This window comes from Macaca nemestrina, chromosome 15 (assembly GCF_043159975.1).
Source record: "Macaca nemestrina isolate mMacNem1 chromosome 15, mMacNem.hap1, whole genome shotgun sequence".
In the NCBI taxonomy this organism is placed as follows: Eukaryota; Metazoa; Chordata; class Mammalia; order Primates; family Cercopithecidae; genus Macaca; species Macaca nemestrina.
In genome coordinates, this window is record NC_092139.1 from 22,343,898 (window position 1) to 22,358,223 (window position 14,326).

The 14,326-nt window shown below is 42.2% G+C and overlaps 1 protein-coding gene across 17 annotated transcripts in view; it reads left to right on the forward strand.

Moving 5' to 3' along the window:
* The window catches only part of LOC105496374 (protein tyrosine phosphatase receptor type T), a 1,121,698-nt gene that overhangs the window by 720,256 nt on the left and 387,116 nt on the right, over positions 1-14,326 (forward strand). For all 17 annotated transcript variants that reach the window (XR_011613330.1, XM_071079282.1, XM_071079290.1 and 14 more), the window contains exon 8: positions 214-510. Coding sequence is in view for 16 of the 17 variants with exons in the window: in XM_071079282.1 (XP_070935383.1) it covers positions 214-510 (297 nt within the window). In the remaining variant the exon portion in view is untranslated. The remainder of the gene's footprint in view (positions 1-213; positions 511-14,326) is intronic.

Here is a 14,326-nt window from a genome sequence, read left to right on the forward strand (position 1 = left end):
TTTCTATTAGCTGCATGTATTTTAAGACAAGGGAGATTGATTTAAAGAAAAAAGTTCTCTAAATTATATTGCATGTGTCAAAAATCATGATGGCGGTGATTGAATGGTGGAGATATGTTTAGAAAAGCTGTGTTCCCTGTTTTAGCAGAACATGCACCCCAGCTTCCCGATGGTCTCTTCAGAGCCCTTGTTTCTTGCCTGCATGTCTTGCAGATCCGGTGCATGGCCCACAGAACGTGGAAATCGTAGACATCCGAGCCCGGCAGCTGACCCTGCAGTGGGAGCCCTTCGGCTACGCGGTGACCCGCTGCCATAGCTACAACCTCACCGTGCAGTACCAGTACGTGTTCAACCAGCAGCAGTACGAGGCCGAGGAGGTCATCCAGACCTCCTCCCACTACACCCTGCGAGGCCTGCGCCCCTTCATGACCATTCGCCTGCGACTCCTGCTGTCTAACCCCGAGGGCCGAATGGAGAGCGAGGAGCTAGTGGTGCAGACTGAGGAAGACGGTGAGCAAGGGAGGAAAGCTTACATGGGAATGGGGATATTGAATCTGTTCACAAGGCTGTGGCAGTCAGTTATGAGGCTTTTATTTTTCCTACATTTTTAATTCCCTCACACATACTTTTCTTTTCCAAGGTCTTCAGTGAAGGACTATGTAAACGGCATTGCACACCTCCAGGGCGTGCTTTTCCCATCACAGTGACAGCTCTGCCATAGACATGCACTCAGCTTTGGCCCTTTTGTACCCCCATCCCTCTTCTTGCTTTATACCAGTGTATGAGACCATTCTTACATTGCTATAAAGAAATACCTGCGGCCAGGTGCGGTGGCTCATGCGTGTAATCCCAGCACTTTGGGAGGCCAGAGCGGGTGGATTGCCTGAGCTCAGGAGTTTGAGACCAGCCTGGGTAACATGGTGAAACCCCGTCTCTATTAAAATACAAAACAATTAGCCAGGCATGGCAGCATGTGCCTGTAATCCCAGCTATGCAGGAGGCTGATGCCGGAGAATTGCTTGAACCCAGGAGGCAGAGGTTGCAGTGAGCCAAGATTGTACCACTGCACTCCAGCCTGGGCAACAGAGTGAGATTCTTTCTCTACAAGAAAAACAAACAAACAAATAAACAAAAAAAAAACCACCTGAGACTGGGTAATTTATAACGAAAGGAGGTTTAATTGGCTCACAGTTCTGCAGGCTGTTCAGAAAGCATAGCACTGACATAGCTTGGCTTCTGGGGAGGCTGAGGAGCGTTTACTCATGGTGGAAGGTGAAGTAGGAGCAGGCACACCACGTGGCCAAAGCAGGCGCAATAGAGAGATTGGTGGTACGGTGCCACACACTCAACCAGATCTCTGGGGAATTCACTCACTGGCATGAAGACAGCACCAACCCATGAGGGATCCACTTCCATGATCCAGTCACACCTCCAGCATTGAAGATTACATTCAACGTGAGATTTGGGAGGGCACAGATACCCAAACTGTATCAACTACCTTCTCTGTCCAAGGTTTGACTGCACTGGTGCCTCCAGAAAGAGAAAACATGTATCACGTTGTTTAAACATGTTGAATTTGGAAGTCAGACAATGCTGAATTATGTCAGAATTAAAAACAGAAAATACATATAAAAAGCTTAGCATACACATTGGATGCACCCAGGACTGAATATTCACCTGGCTGGATGACAGTCATCTCAAACTCAAGGTATCTGAAAATGAACTTATCTCCAATTCGATACTGACTTTCCCTGTGTTCCTCAACTCAATGAACTGCACCTAGTAACTCAAGATAGAGACCTGAAAGTCAGCCTGGGAGCCTCCATGTTTCCCTCCCCAACCCACCCCACCTCCATACCCCACAAGTTTCTAATGGGTGTGCTTCCTGCAGTTTATCTTCCTCATGACTTGAGACTCGAAGAACCCAGAGCCACTACTGCTAAAACACAGAACTTTTCCTGCCTCTCTGTCCTTACCCATGCCGTTTCTCTTGCTTGGAATGACCTCTCCTCCATGTTTGCAAGGAAACCTCTATTGACCTTTCAAGTCTGCTCAGATGTTACTTCCTCCAGGAAGCTTTCCTTGATTGCCACAGATTGACTTGGATGTTTCTTCCCAGGTTCACTGCAGTTACCTTAGTGATAGCATAGAATTTGCCAGTTCCAGGACTTACCTAAGAAACACTTCCCCATGACCATATTTCAGTTTCCCGTCCAGCCAGCCCAGGCTGCCCCTTGCCTTGTGGGATGGCTTTAGATAGTTCCCGAGAATCAGACTCAGATGAAGATTCGTGTGCAAGTGACTGATTAAGAAAGTTTTCCCGGCCGGGCACGGTGGCTCAAGCCTGTAATCCCAGCACTTTGGGAGGCCGAGACGGGCGGATCACGAGGTCGGAAGATTGAGACCACCCTGGCTAACACAGTGAAACCCCATCTCTACTAAAAAATACAAAAAACTAGCCGGGTGAGGTGGCGGGCGCCTGTAGTCCCAGCTACTCGGGAGGCTGAGGCAGGAGAATGGCGTAAACCCAGGAGGCGGAGCTTGCAGTGAGCTGAGATCGAGCCACTGCACTCCAGCCTGGGCGACAGAGGGAGACTCCGTCTCAAAAAAAATAAATAAATAAAATAAAAAATAAAAAAAAAGAAAGTTTTCCCAGGGCAGACTGGGAGGGGAGTGAGGGAAGTGGGATAAGGAAGGGGAGAAAGTCAAGGTGCAACTTTTGGCCAAGTCCAGCAAAAACTGGCTGCAACCTGAGCCTTCGGGGAACTGTTCAGGGTGGGCCATGCATCACAGGTGTCCTAAGTTAGGCAAGGAAGCTGTCAGCCAACAGTTAGGGTCTGGGATGGGAAGGAGAGATTCAGAGGTAAAATTTTAGTAACTTGTCTTTCTGCACATGCAGGTAAAGAATAGAGGCTCACAAAAATGGTATACAGAGATCTGAAAGGTCTAGCCAGAGCACTGGCATTGTCAGTTGCATAAAGAAAATACCCAACTTGACTCAGATTAGCCTTAGAACTTGAAGACAGCACCTCTGCTGTGGCAATTCTGTTTAGTACTTGTTTTCTTTTTTTCATTTACTTTTTTTTCTTTCTTTGTGTGTTCCTGGGATCCAGTAGGATCTAGTACTCTTGCTTCATGTAAGCAAGTTCTAAATACCTCAGAGTTATGACCCTGAGTAGAACCCAGATTCACATTCTCAGCTGCAAAATCTCATGAGAAGATAAGGGAAATAGTGCCAGCCTCTTCTTACCTTGCCCCTAATTCTCACTTCCACCATGTCCCATCCTAGAGCTGGAAGTTTTACACAGTCTACTTTCATGATCCATCCCTCCAGTTCATCCTCATAGCCATCCTCTTTGCAGACCCCACACACTGGACTTTGGGGTCATCCTTGGAGTAGACTGTGTAAAACTTCAAGTTCTAGAAACATTTCCCTAGACCTGACTTCATTGTTTCAGAAATGTGTAGCCCCTTCCTCCAGATGTAGAATTGTTCACTGTTAGACAATGTACACTCTGGAGCCACGCATGCCTGGACAAGTTGTGTAACCTCTTAGTGACTTGGTTTCCTCATCTATAAAATGGAATTAGTTGGCCAGGCATGGTGGCTCACCCTGTAATCCCAGCACTTTGGGAGGCTGAGGCAGTCAGATCACCAGGTCAGGAGATCGAGACCATCCTGGCTAACATGGTGAAACCCCATCTCTACTAAAAATACAAAAAATTAGCTGGACGTGATGGCATGTACCTGTAGTCCCAGCTACTCAGGAGGCTGAGGCAGGAGAGTCACTTGAACCCGGGAGGTGGAGGTTGCAGTGAGCTGAGATCGTGCCACTGTACTCCAGCCTGGGTGACAGAACGAGACTCCATCTCAAACAGAAAAGGAATAATTAAAGTACCTATCTTATAGATTCTCATGCACATAAAGTGGGATGATATATAAAGAAATTGGACTAACACCCAGCATATTATAAGGTACTACATTTTTGGTGAACCGCGGGAAATTAAAAAAAGGAATTCTTCACAAAGGAGCATCTAGCCCCGGCAACTGAGAAACTGCCCAACTCCCCTAGGAAACCTCTTCAGAGCTCTAGACAGGTCCAGACATCTAGAAATCTAATTGGTTGTAGGAAATACATGGTAGACACTCAAAAAGTGGCAGTGTGCTTGGTGCCTGATATGAGAAACAGAGTCAGGGCAAAAGGGTGGTTCAGTGACTGATATTCACAGGGAATTCCTGGTTGTTTGAGAGGGAGAAGTCACTGCTGAAAATCAGCATGAAAATTCAGGAGATGAACAATAAGGTTTTCCCAAGGAGCAACTCAGGGCACCTTTTTAAAGATGCTCTGCCCACCTTGAGATGCTCTTTGAGGATTACCTCCCTGTGCCTCAGCAAACCCCAAGTCCAGCTTTAAGATGTTCTTTAACTTGTCTCTTTCTTCTTTCTGTCACCAAGAAAAAAAAGCCTTTATCAAAACAACATGAGAGCAGGAATGCTTTGAAATTAAATTTTAATTAAACATCATTAATAAAACATCAATTCCTGCTCTATGGAGATGTGTGGACATTATCATACTAAAAACACCAACATGCAAGACACGATTCCTCAGTTCTGTAACTATGCTGAGGCTCTGCCTCAAAACCCACTGGACTGAAGGAAGATCTCAGTGTAGAACCCCGCTGTATGCCAGGGTTAGGTTCCATTCTCCCTAAAGAGGGAGGAGGCACCATTTCTGTTGACTGGGTAACTCATTCACCTCAAGGACAAGATGAGGCTATAGCATGACTCTAGTAGATTAACTGAAACCCCCCTCCAGGAGCCAGCAAGCAACGTTTAGGATTGAGTTGGCTGAATGGCTGAATTCATGCTGCTGTCATCCGTGCCACAAAATTGTCTTCTGAGGAATAATTTGTAGAATTTGTAATTTCAGCACCTCAGTGCATTTGAGGGCCTGCGAAGAAATCCAGCACTAGAGAGGCTCATGGCTGCTGAGACCCATGGCTTCATTTGGGTAGCAGCTGTTCATAAGAGACTAAATAGATTCTTTATTTTTCCCTTTTCCACAAATGTCTCAGACAAAACCACAGTTCGCTTGCACCTCGAAAGATGAAAACCATGTTGATGGTTTTGCTTGGCAGCTCACTTTGGCTGCTATTTATTGAGCACCTACACTGGGCTAAGCATGGATAGACATGTTATATACAACGACTCCTGTGCTCCTTTTGCCCAATATTTTATTGTGAAATTTTTCAAGGCTAGAAAAATTGAAAGAATAGTACAAAGGAGACTTATAAACTTCTCATCTAGATTCAACATTTGTAAACACTTTGCTGCATTTACTAGTGTGTGTATCTTACATCTACATGATAGATGATGTATGCTATATAAATGTATTTATGAGTACATACAATATTTTAACCATTTGAAAGTAAATTGCAGAAATCATGACAGTTGATTTCTAAACCCTTTAGCATACATGACTTAAAAATAAGAACTTTCTGCTACATACCCACAATGCTATTTAACCCCTAATAAATTTTGCATTAATTTTAAAATCATGTAATATATAGTTTGTTTACATTTTTAATAATATTTAGCCTGATTCTGTGGACAAAACCAGGGTTCAGGATATTTTTGGCAAAACCATTACATTGGTGATATATATTTCTTATTGTATTTTGTCAAGAAGTTCGTAATGTCAGGGAGCCCCAGTACTGATGATGCCACATATGGTCACTTAGATGAGACAAGAACTACCCGGTCCCTCCACTGTACATGTAGCACCTTTTTTCTTTTGTAAAGTATCCTTGAAGTGAAACTTTGAGTTGGAATGAGTATTGTATTCCCCTAAAACTTTCACTCAATGGTTTTAACACCCCCGAGAGTCTTCACCTGAATCAGTTATTACATTGGTGCCTTCAAAAGGGTGATTTACACATCTATAATTCTCTCTATGCTTACTGGTTAGCCTTCTTCTTTATAGAAGAGTTTTTTTCTCTCTTCATCTTCCTCTCTGTTTTTGGTCTCCTGGTTGATTCATAAATCATTTCCGACTCAATGTATTAAAATCCTCTACTGTCATTCTCTGTGATGCTCAAATTGCCTCAAATAGGGCCAGTGGCAGTCTCTTCAAGCTGATTCCCAGGTCCTTTTGACCTGTTCTCATTAGTCTTCCTTGCTTCTGGCACAACAAAAATATTCTAGACTATCCTTTTAATGTCCCTGCCCCAGACCTGAGGTCAACCACTTATTGGGGATTTCTAGTTGCTTTCAGTGGGGAGTGGTATTTTGGCACTAAGATATACATCTTAGGTGTGCTCAGTGATGCGTTATTGCCTCTAGGTTCTTTCAGTAGGTAGAGCTGGGAAATATAATTTATTTTTGTTGAAAGTCATGGGCTCATACTGATTCAGATTCAACACATTTTATACGTATATCTCTCTTCTCCTGCAGTGAGAACCCTGATGCTCCATATTCATATATTTTTCATTTGCTCCATCCTGAAACACACATAAAATGGTTTCAGAATTACAACACCAATCCCTCTAAAAAACAATAAAGCTATTATACTAAGTTAGGTTAAAGATTTCAGTTTTTCTCTCCTTAGGCTGTATACCACTGAGGGTATGCAGTGAGAATACTATGTTCAAAAGTTCAGTTCTTTTCTCTGTATGGTTATATTATCAATTTGATACCCAGTTATGTTCATTTGTTTCCATTTTAAGATTTGCCTTCCACCTAGGCTTTTTAATTTAATTTGTTTTTAACATGCAAAACAGTTGCATGTTTCAAAAATCAAAACTATATCTCATTACTGGGTATATACCCAAAGGAATATAAATCATTCTATTATAAAGATACATGCATGCATATTTTCATTGCAGCACTATTTACAATAGCAAAGACATGGAGTCAACCCCAATGGCCATCAATGATAGACTGGATAAAGAAAATGTGGTACATATACACCATGGAATACTATGCAGCCATAAAAAGGAATGAGATCATGTCCTTTGCAGAAACATGGATGGAGCTGGAAGTCATTATCCTCAGCAAACTAACACAGGAACAGAAAACCAAACACCGCATGTTCTCACTTGTAAGTGGGAGCTGAACAATGAGAACACATGGACACAGGGAGGGAAACAACACATCCTGAGGCCTGTTGGGGGAGTGTGGGGAGGGAGAGCGTCAGGATAAATAGATAATGCGTATGGGGATTAATACCTAGGTGATGGGTTGATAGGTCCAGCAAACTACCATGGCATGCGTTTACCTGTATAACAAACCTGCTCTTCCTGCTCATGTATCTCAGAACTTTACATTAAATTAAAAATAAAAGCACCATTAAAAAACTACATTACAAGGTACATTCCAAAAAGTATTACCACCATTTCTGTCTCTTTTTACTATTCCAATGCACACTTGAAAGGTAGCTGTTTTCATCCCTTTCTGGTTGATCTTTCCTAGAGTTCTTTTTGCAAAAAATACATAACACTTTTCTTCCTCCTACTTCTTATATAAAAGGTAGCATAATTAATGTACTTTGCATCTTGTGTTTTTGTTCACTCAGTATATCCCGGAAATCACTTCATATCAGTTACTACAGAATTTCCTCATTATTTTTTATGACTCTATGGTATTTCATTGTATTGATGGAAATACTGTGATTTATTCAACCAATATCCAATGGACACCCAGGTTGTTTCCATTATTTACTATCATAAATAATACTGTAGCAAATAGGCTTGTGCATATGTTATTTGGTACTTGTGGCAATGTATCTTTAGGGTAAATTCCTAAAAGTGGGATTGTAAGAGTCACAGAGTAAGAGCATATGCAGTTTTGTTAGCTGTTAAGAGGTACTCTTCCATAGAAGTTGTAGATTTTGCATTTTTACTAGCAATGTAGATCATTTAATCTTAACACTAAATGTGAAGGAGCAAAGAGTGTTGTTTTTTCTGTTTTACAAATAAGGAAATGTAGAATCCCATATACTAATTATATATAATGTAACTGATTATAATTAATGGCAATATATACTATAATTAATATAATTGATATTCAATATAATTAATCACATATAAAACATATATTATTTCATTTAACATCATCCTTTTTAAAAAGCTCATGTACTTGAATTGTAAGGAAGACTGACGTGCCTCAGGAATGGGTACCTTTATTAAGTGTACGTTTCTAATAAGTCGATCATCAGGTTTCTCAGGTTACAGTAAGCTAGAAGGAGGCCGCATGTTGCTAAGGATGAGGACATCTGTAGTAACAAGATGTGGCATGTAACACCTGGAAAAGGGAAAAGTGAAAGGAAAAGCAGAAAAAGCAGTAACAACAAGGCAATAAGTAAAGCAGTCCAGAGTCATTTAGTGTAAGGGTGAAAGCTATTCACACCCTAGTGAGTCCTGAAGGCATCACTTTATTAGAGCTCAGTACATCTGAGATGTTTACAAAGATGGTCTTGAGATATTATAAAGGGTAAAGAGAAGTGCAATTATGTTTTTCAAATGCCCACTGTGAGCTAGGCATTGAGCTGATATTCTCCCTTTTTACAGTCAGTTCCCAAACAATTTGATGTAGATGCTGTTGATACAGTTGTGCAGAGGAGGAATCAATAGAATTCAAAATCTTACCTGAAGGGCCTTCCCTGACCACCTAATGTATAATTCTGTACCTGGCTAAAACCTCTACCACTCTTCTCTGCTTTATTTTTCTCTGCCTCATGCTGTATATTGATTACTTTATTTTCTCTCTATAAGAGATATAAGCTTAATGAGAATAGAAACTTTGTTTCATGTTGTTCACTCTGCTCATCCATAGTATGGGCTCATTAACTATTGTTGAATGAATAGATGGATGAATAAATGACCATCCCACATAAAAATCCATGTGCTTTTCATGACACCATAGTGTCCCATTAATGGGTATTGTTTGTGAAGAAGGGGGAGATGTATGACATCTTTTAGCTCTATTCAAAGCTAACTCAGACTAGCTTGCATCTCTTGCCACCTCCATGTTCAGTAGTGCCACATTCTTTGCTTCAAATCAACCATGGTGGAAATATTTACACCGTGAAAACTGGCAAACTTTTAGTTTTTATTTTTCCCTGGAGAGCAGGTTGTGAAACATTTAGTAGCATACCACCGTATAGTTCAATTAAAAGGCTATAGTTAATTAAGATGTAAAGATTTATCTGGAACAAATATATTTTCTCCAACACAACTGGGAAATACGAGACTAAAATTCTAAATCTCTCTTATTAAGTTAGTTCCAAGCCTCATTATAATGAATGAAAAAGCAAATATGGCAACTGGAGTGAAGAGACAAAAAAAATGACCTAGACAAGAAAAGTATCAAGGGAAATGCCTGTTGAAGTGTGCAGGGCTCTCTGCTTTTATATATACTACCTTGATATTTCTCATATCTACCCCCAAAGTTCACCGTTCTTAACCCCTTTTCAGTTGTGGAAATGGAGATACAGAGAGGAGAGGAGGGAAGGGGAGAGGAGGGGAGAGGAGGAGAGAGGTGGGGAGGGGAGGGGAGGGGAGAGGAGAGGAGAAAACTTCCCTTGATAACACTCTGTCCTCCTTTATGTTGAAATGAAAATTTTCCTTAAATTACCACCTGACTTTAAGGCACAAGAAAACATCTGGTTTAATTACAGTGAATTTACATGAACCCACTGACAAGAAGCATAGTTAAAATTAGCAATTTTAGTATGCTTTTTTTTTAAGAGAATGAAATTATAAAGTAATTAACCTTTGTTGTAGAACTCTGTCAAAAGGATGGAAAGTTCCATGCTGTTAGGTAGAAGAAGAAATGAAATTGTGGAAAGGGAAAATGTGGATTCATTAAAGAATTACAAAGAAAAAAGAATGGAAAAGGGACATCGAATTAGAAGATAAGACAAAAAAGGAATTTTTTGCCAAGAAGTCTTTTTACAGTGAGAGAGAGAGAGAGAGAGAGAGACCTAGTTTAATCAAAGGAAAGTAAGTCTATCTCGTTGTAAAGGACATCTTGACTATAAAATGGCAGTGTGGTGGGTGGAAGGAGCCTCTTACTTGGGGTGAGACATCCTGATTTTGCTGCTTTAAGATGCTATGACAGCCTTTCAGCGTTCTGGACCCACAGATCTACCAGGTGATAGAAGAAAGGGGTGATTTGGGAATTGCTTTGGAAATAGAAGAGTTTGAGCTATATCCAGGCTTCATCCACTACTTCACTATGCAACCTTGATTAAAGGATTCACATTCTGTACACTTTAGTGCCCCATCTGTAAAATGCCTCTCTACAGAGGCTGTAGGACATGAAAGTCTATGTGTAAAGCCCTTAACCTACTCTCTGCCAAGATCTTTGCTAAGTGGTGTGTGGCCAACATCAGACATCATAGATAGCTTTTTATTTCAGGGTGTTCGGGAAAAACAAAATAAGAGATCTATGCAAAATTTCCGTTTGCCCTGAGCAAAAGGCCACTTTTAAGTAATCTCTAACCCCTCTGTAATCTCATTTTCAAACATTTCACTCTGACCACATCTCTTCTCTTTTCAGTTTATTCCCTCTAGTATTGTGGCTCCAAAAATTCCGCCCCACTAGGACTTGCTACCTTGTTCATTGCCCTCATTCCTTGCTCTACCCAGCTTAAATTCCTTGGCTAATCATTCCAGTTACATCCTTGCATACTCCCGCAACACCTCAGCCTCATTCTTATTTCCAGCTATTCACAACCCTAGCTCCATCTGATTCCCTGTCTGTGCTAGGTCTTGCCTTCCATAGCTGCTGCACACCACTGTGCTAACCACTCTCATTTGGAAGCCAGAAGCACCACTGGAACTGGCTTTTAAAGCTGCCTGGTAATACTGTCTTTCCCTGGCCCATTTGTCCTTCCGGTCTCCCAGAGAATATTTCTGTCTTCAGACTTCTAGCACATCCACCTGTTCTCACTTCCACAGATGACCTTTTTACCTAATAGACTGAGGAACTGAAACCATTCAAAGAAATTCCCTCCAGCTCTCATTGTCCAAATGTTGCCCTATTCGACCTCCCCCTCACCTCCCTGTTTCTATGGATGAACCATTTGTTTTCTAAATAAAGGCAAGTTTCTCTGCTTAATGCAGTAAAACCCACTTACTTTTTTAACTCAATGTCATTGCTCCAGCAATTGTCCCCTTTCCACCCTACATCAAAATTTCCCTTTGTAACTGGATATATTTCTCACCTTCCACACAAGCTGTATTTCTCCCATGTTTAAAAAGACAAAAAACAGAAACACCCAGCTCTATCTTCTCCTCAAGCTACTGTTCCATCGCCTCTTTATGCATCCATTCTTTCTATTTGTTCTTGAATCCATTCAACCAACGTAGCTCAGATCCCTGCCATTCCACCAAGACAATTATTTCAAGATCACCTGTGACCTTCAAGTCACCACATCCGATAGTCATTACTCAGAGAGACAGATCCTCTTGCTTAACCAGTTGGCAATATTTGACACAGCTGGTTGTTAAATCCTCCCTAAAACACTTTTTGTACTTTGCTTCCAATTCATCACACACTTCTAGATTTCCTCCTTCGGCAGTGGCTTCTCCTCTTTGTTTTTATTTTAAAGATGGGGTTTCACTGTGTCTCCCAGGCTAGAGGGCGGTAGTGTGATCAGTTCACTGTATCCTCTGACTCCTGGGCTCAAATGGCCCTCGCACCTCACCCTCTCCAGTAGCTAGGACACGTGGGATAGCTACATATAGGCATGTATCATCACATATAGGCATGTGCAAGCATGCTTAGCTAATTTATTTATTTTATTATTTTTATTTATTTATTTTTGAGACGGAGTTTCACTCTTGTTGCCCAGGCTGGAGTGCAATGGCACGATCTTGGCTCACCACAACCTCTGCCTCCCGGGTTCAAGCGATTCTCCTGCCTCAGCCTCCTGAGTAGCTGGGATTGCAGGCATGCGCCACCACGCCTGACTAATTTTGTATTTTTAGTAGAGACGGGGTTTTCTCCGTGTTGGTCAGGCTGGTCTTGAACTCCCAACCTCAGGTGATCCACCAGCCTCGGCCTTCCGAAGTGCTGGGATTACAGGCGTGAGCCACCGTGCATGGCCTATTTATTTTTATTTTTACTTTTTTTGTAGAGACAGGGTCTCATTGTATTGCCCGAGGTGATCTCAAACTCCCGGCCTCAAGTTGTCCTCCCACCTCAGCCTCTCAAAATGTTGGGATTACAGTTTGCTGGTTCCTTTTAAGAAGCGTGTATTAGTCCGTTTTCATACTGCTGTAAAGAACTGGTTAAAACTGGGTAATTTATAAAGGAAAGAGGTTTAATTGACTCACAGTTCAGCATGGCTGGGAGGCGTCAGGAAACTTACAATCATGGCAGAAGGTGAAGGGGAAGCAGGGCACTTTCTTCACAAGGTGGCAGAAAGGAGAATGAATGCAGGAGAAATGACCAAACACTTATAATAACATCAGATCTCCTGAGAACTCACTCACTATCATGAAAACAGCATGGGAGAAACCACCCCCATGATTTAATTAGCTCCACCTGCTCTGTCCCTTGACATGTAGGGATTATGGGCATTACAATTCAAGATGAGATTTAGGGTGGGGACACAGCCAAACCATATCACATCCCAACCTTATTGGCCCAATTCTTGGGACTCTTTCCTGTTCGTATCCATATCAGAGGTTGGCCAGGTCTTAAAGTATAGGCTTTATCCACAAGAGGGTCTGCAGCAGCTACTCCATGCTGCCATTGTAGTAGGAAAACAGCCAGAGACAATGGATAAACAAATGGTTGCCACAGTGTTCCAATACAATTTTATTTACAAAAACAGGCAGCTGGTTGGATTCAACCCAAGAGCCATAGTTTGCTGACCCTGGATCCACATTCATTTCCCTAATTTCTTCTTCCAGTCTCCTGGCTTTAAAATCCATCCATATGTTAATAGTTTTCCCAATTGATACCTCCAGACCAGCCCTCTCTCAGCCCTCCAGAGTCATATATCCAGCTGTCTTCTCAACCTCTCCACCTAGATTGCTAATCAGCCCGTGGAATTAAACACATTCAAAACTGGGCCTCTGATCATCCCTCAACCTGTTCTTCCCACTGTCTTCCCCATCTCAGTAAATGGCAACTCTGTTTTATTAGTGGCTTGAGCCAAAAACTTTAACTTCTCACTTGTGTCAGAACTGAGGCCCTGGCTTTTACATCTCCAAAGAAAACCCTTTTTGGCTGGGCATGGTGGCTCACCCCTGTAATCCCAGCACTTTGGGAGGCCAAGGCAGGTGGATTGCCTGAGCCCAGGAGTTTGAGACCAATGTGGGCAACATGGTGGACTCCCATCTTTACATACACACACACACACACACACACACACACACACACACACACACACACTAGCTGGGCGTGGTGGTATGTACCTATGATCTCAGCTGCTCAGGAGGCTGAAGTGGGAGGATTGCTTGAGACCGGGAGGTTGAGGCTATAGTGAGCCGTGATTGTACCACTGCACTCCAGGCTGGGTGACAGAGCAAGGCCCTGTCTCAAAAAAGGAAAAAGAGAACCTCTTCACCTTTTATTGCTTTTGATTGAGATCCCCTGGCTTTGTACAAAGCAGCAGCCCTGCTGTTCCCCACATCTAACATATTCTCTTGGTTCATCCTGCAATATATGTCAATACCTTGACCATTTCTCACAGCCTCTACTGCTACCCCTCAGGTCCAAACCACTATGCTCTCCAACCCAGATTATTGCAGCAGCCTCTAAATCATCTTTGCAGCTTCAGCTCTGGCCCCTGCATTCTTTTCTCAACACAGCACCAAAATGATCTTGTTAAATCACAAAGCAAATAATATCACTCCCTCTGCTCGCAACCCTCTGATGGTTTCTCGTGTCACTGAGATTAAAAACCCAAAGCCTTACAGTGGCTCACATGCTCCAGGTGACCAGAATTCCCACTTTGGTTTGCCTCTCTGTCATCTCTTGATACTTGTGCCTCACTATGCAAATTCAGTCATCGTTCTCTTCAAATATATCAGGGAAATCCCTTCCTCAGGGCCTCTGCACTTGCCATTCTTTTTGGCTACAGTAGTGTTTTGCCAAATAACCAGGACGGTTCAAGCTTCTTCGAGTCTTTATTCCAGTGTCACCTCTCAGCGAGCTCTTCTCAGACTATTCTATTAAAAACTGGAAGCCTCCTACAGCACACTCTTTGTCCCTCTTTCCAGCTTCGGGTGTCTCCTTAGCAATTATCATCTGATGTACTGTATATTTCACTATTTGTTTTATCTGTCTTCTAGAATGCATTCCACAGAGA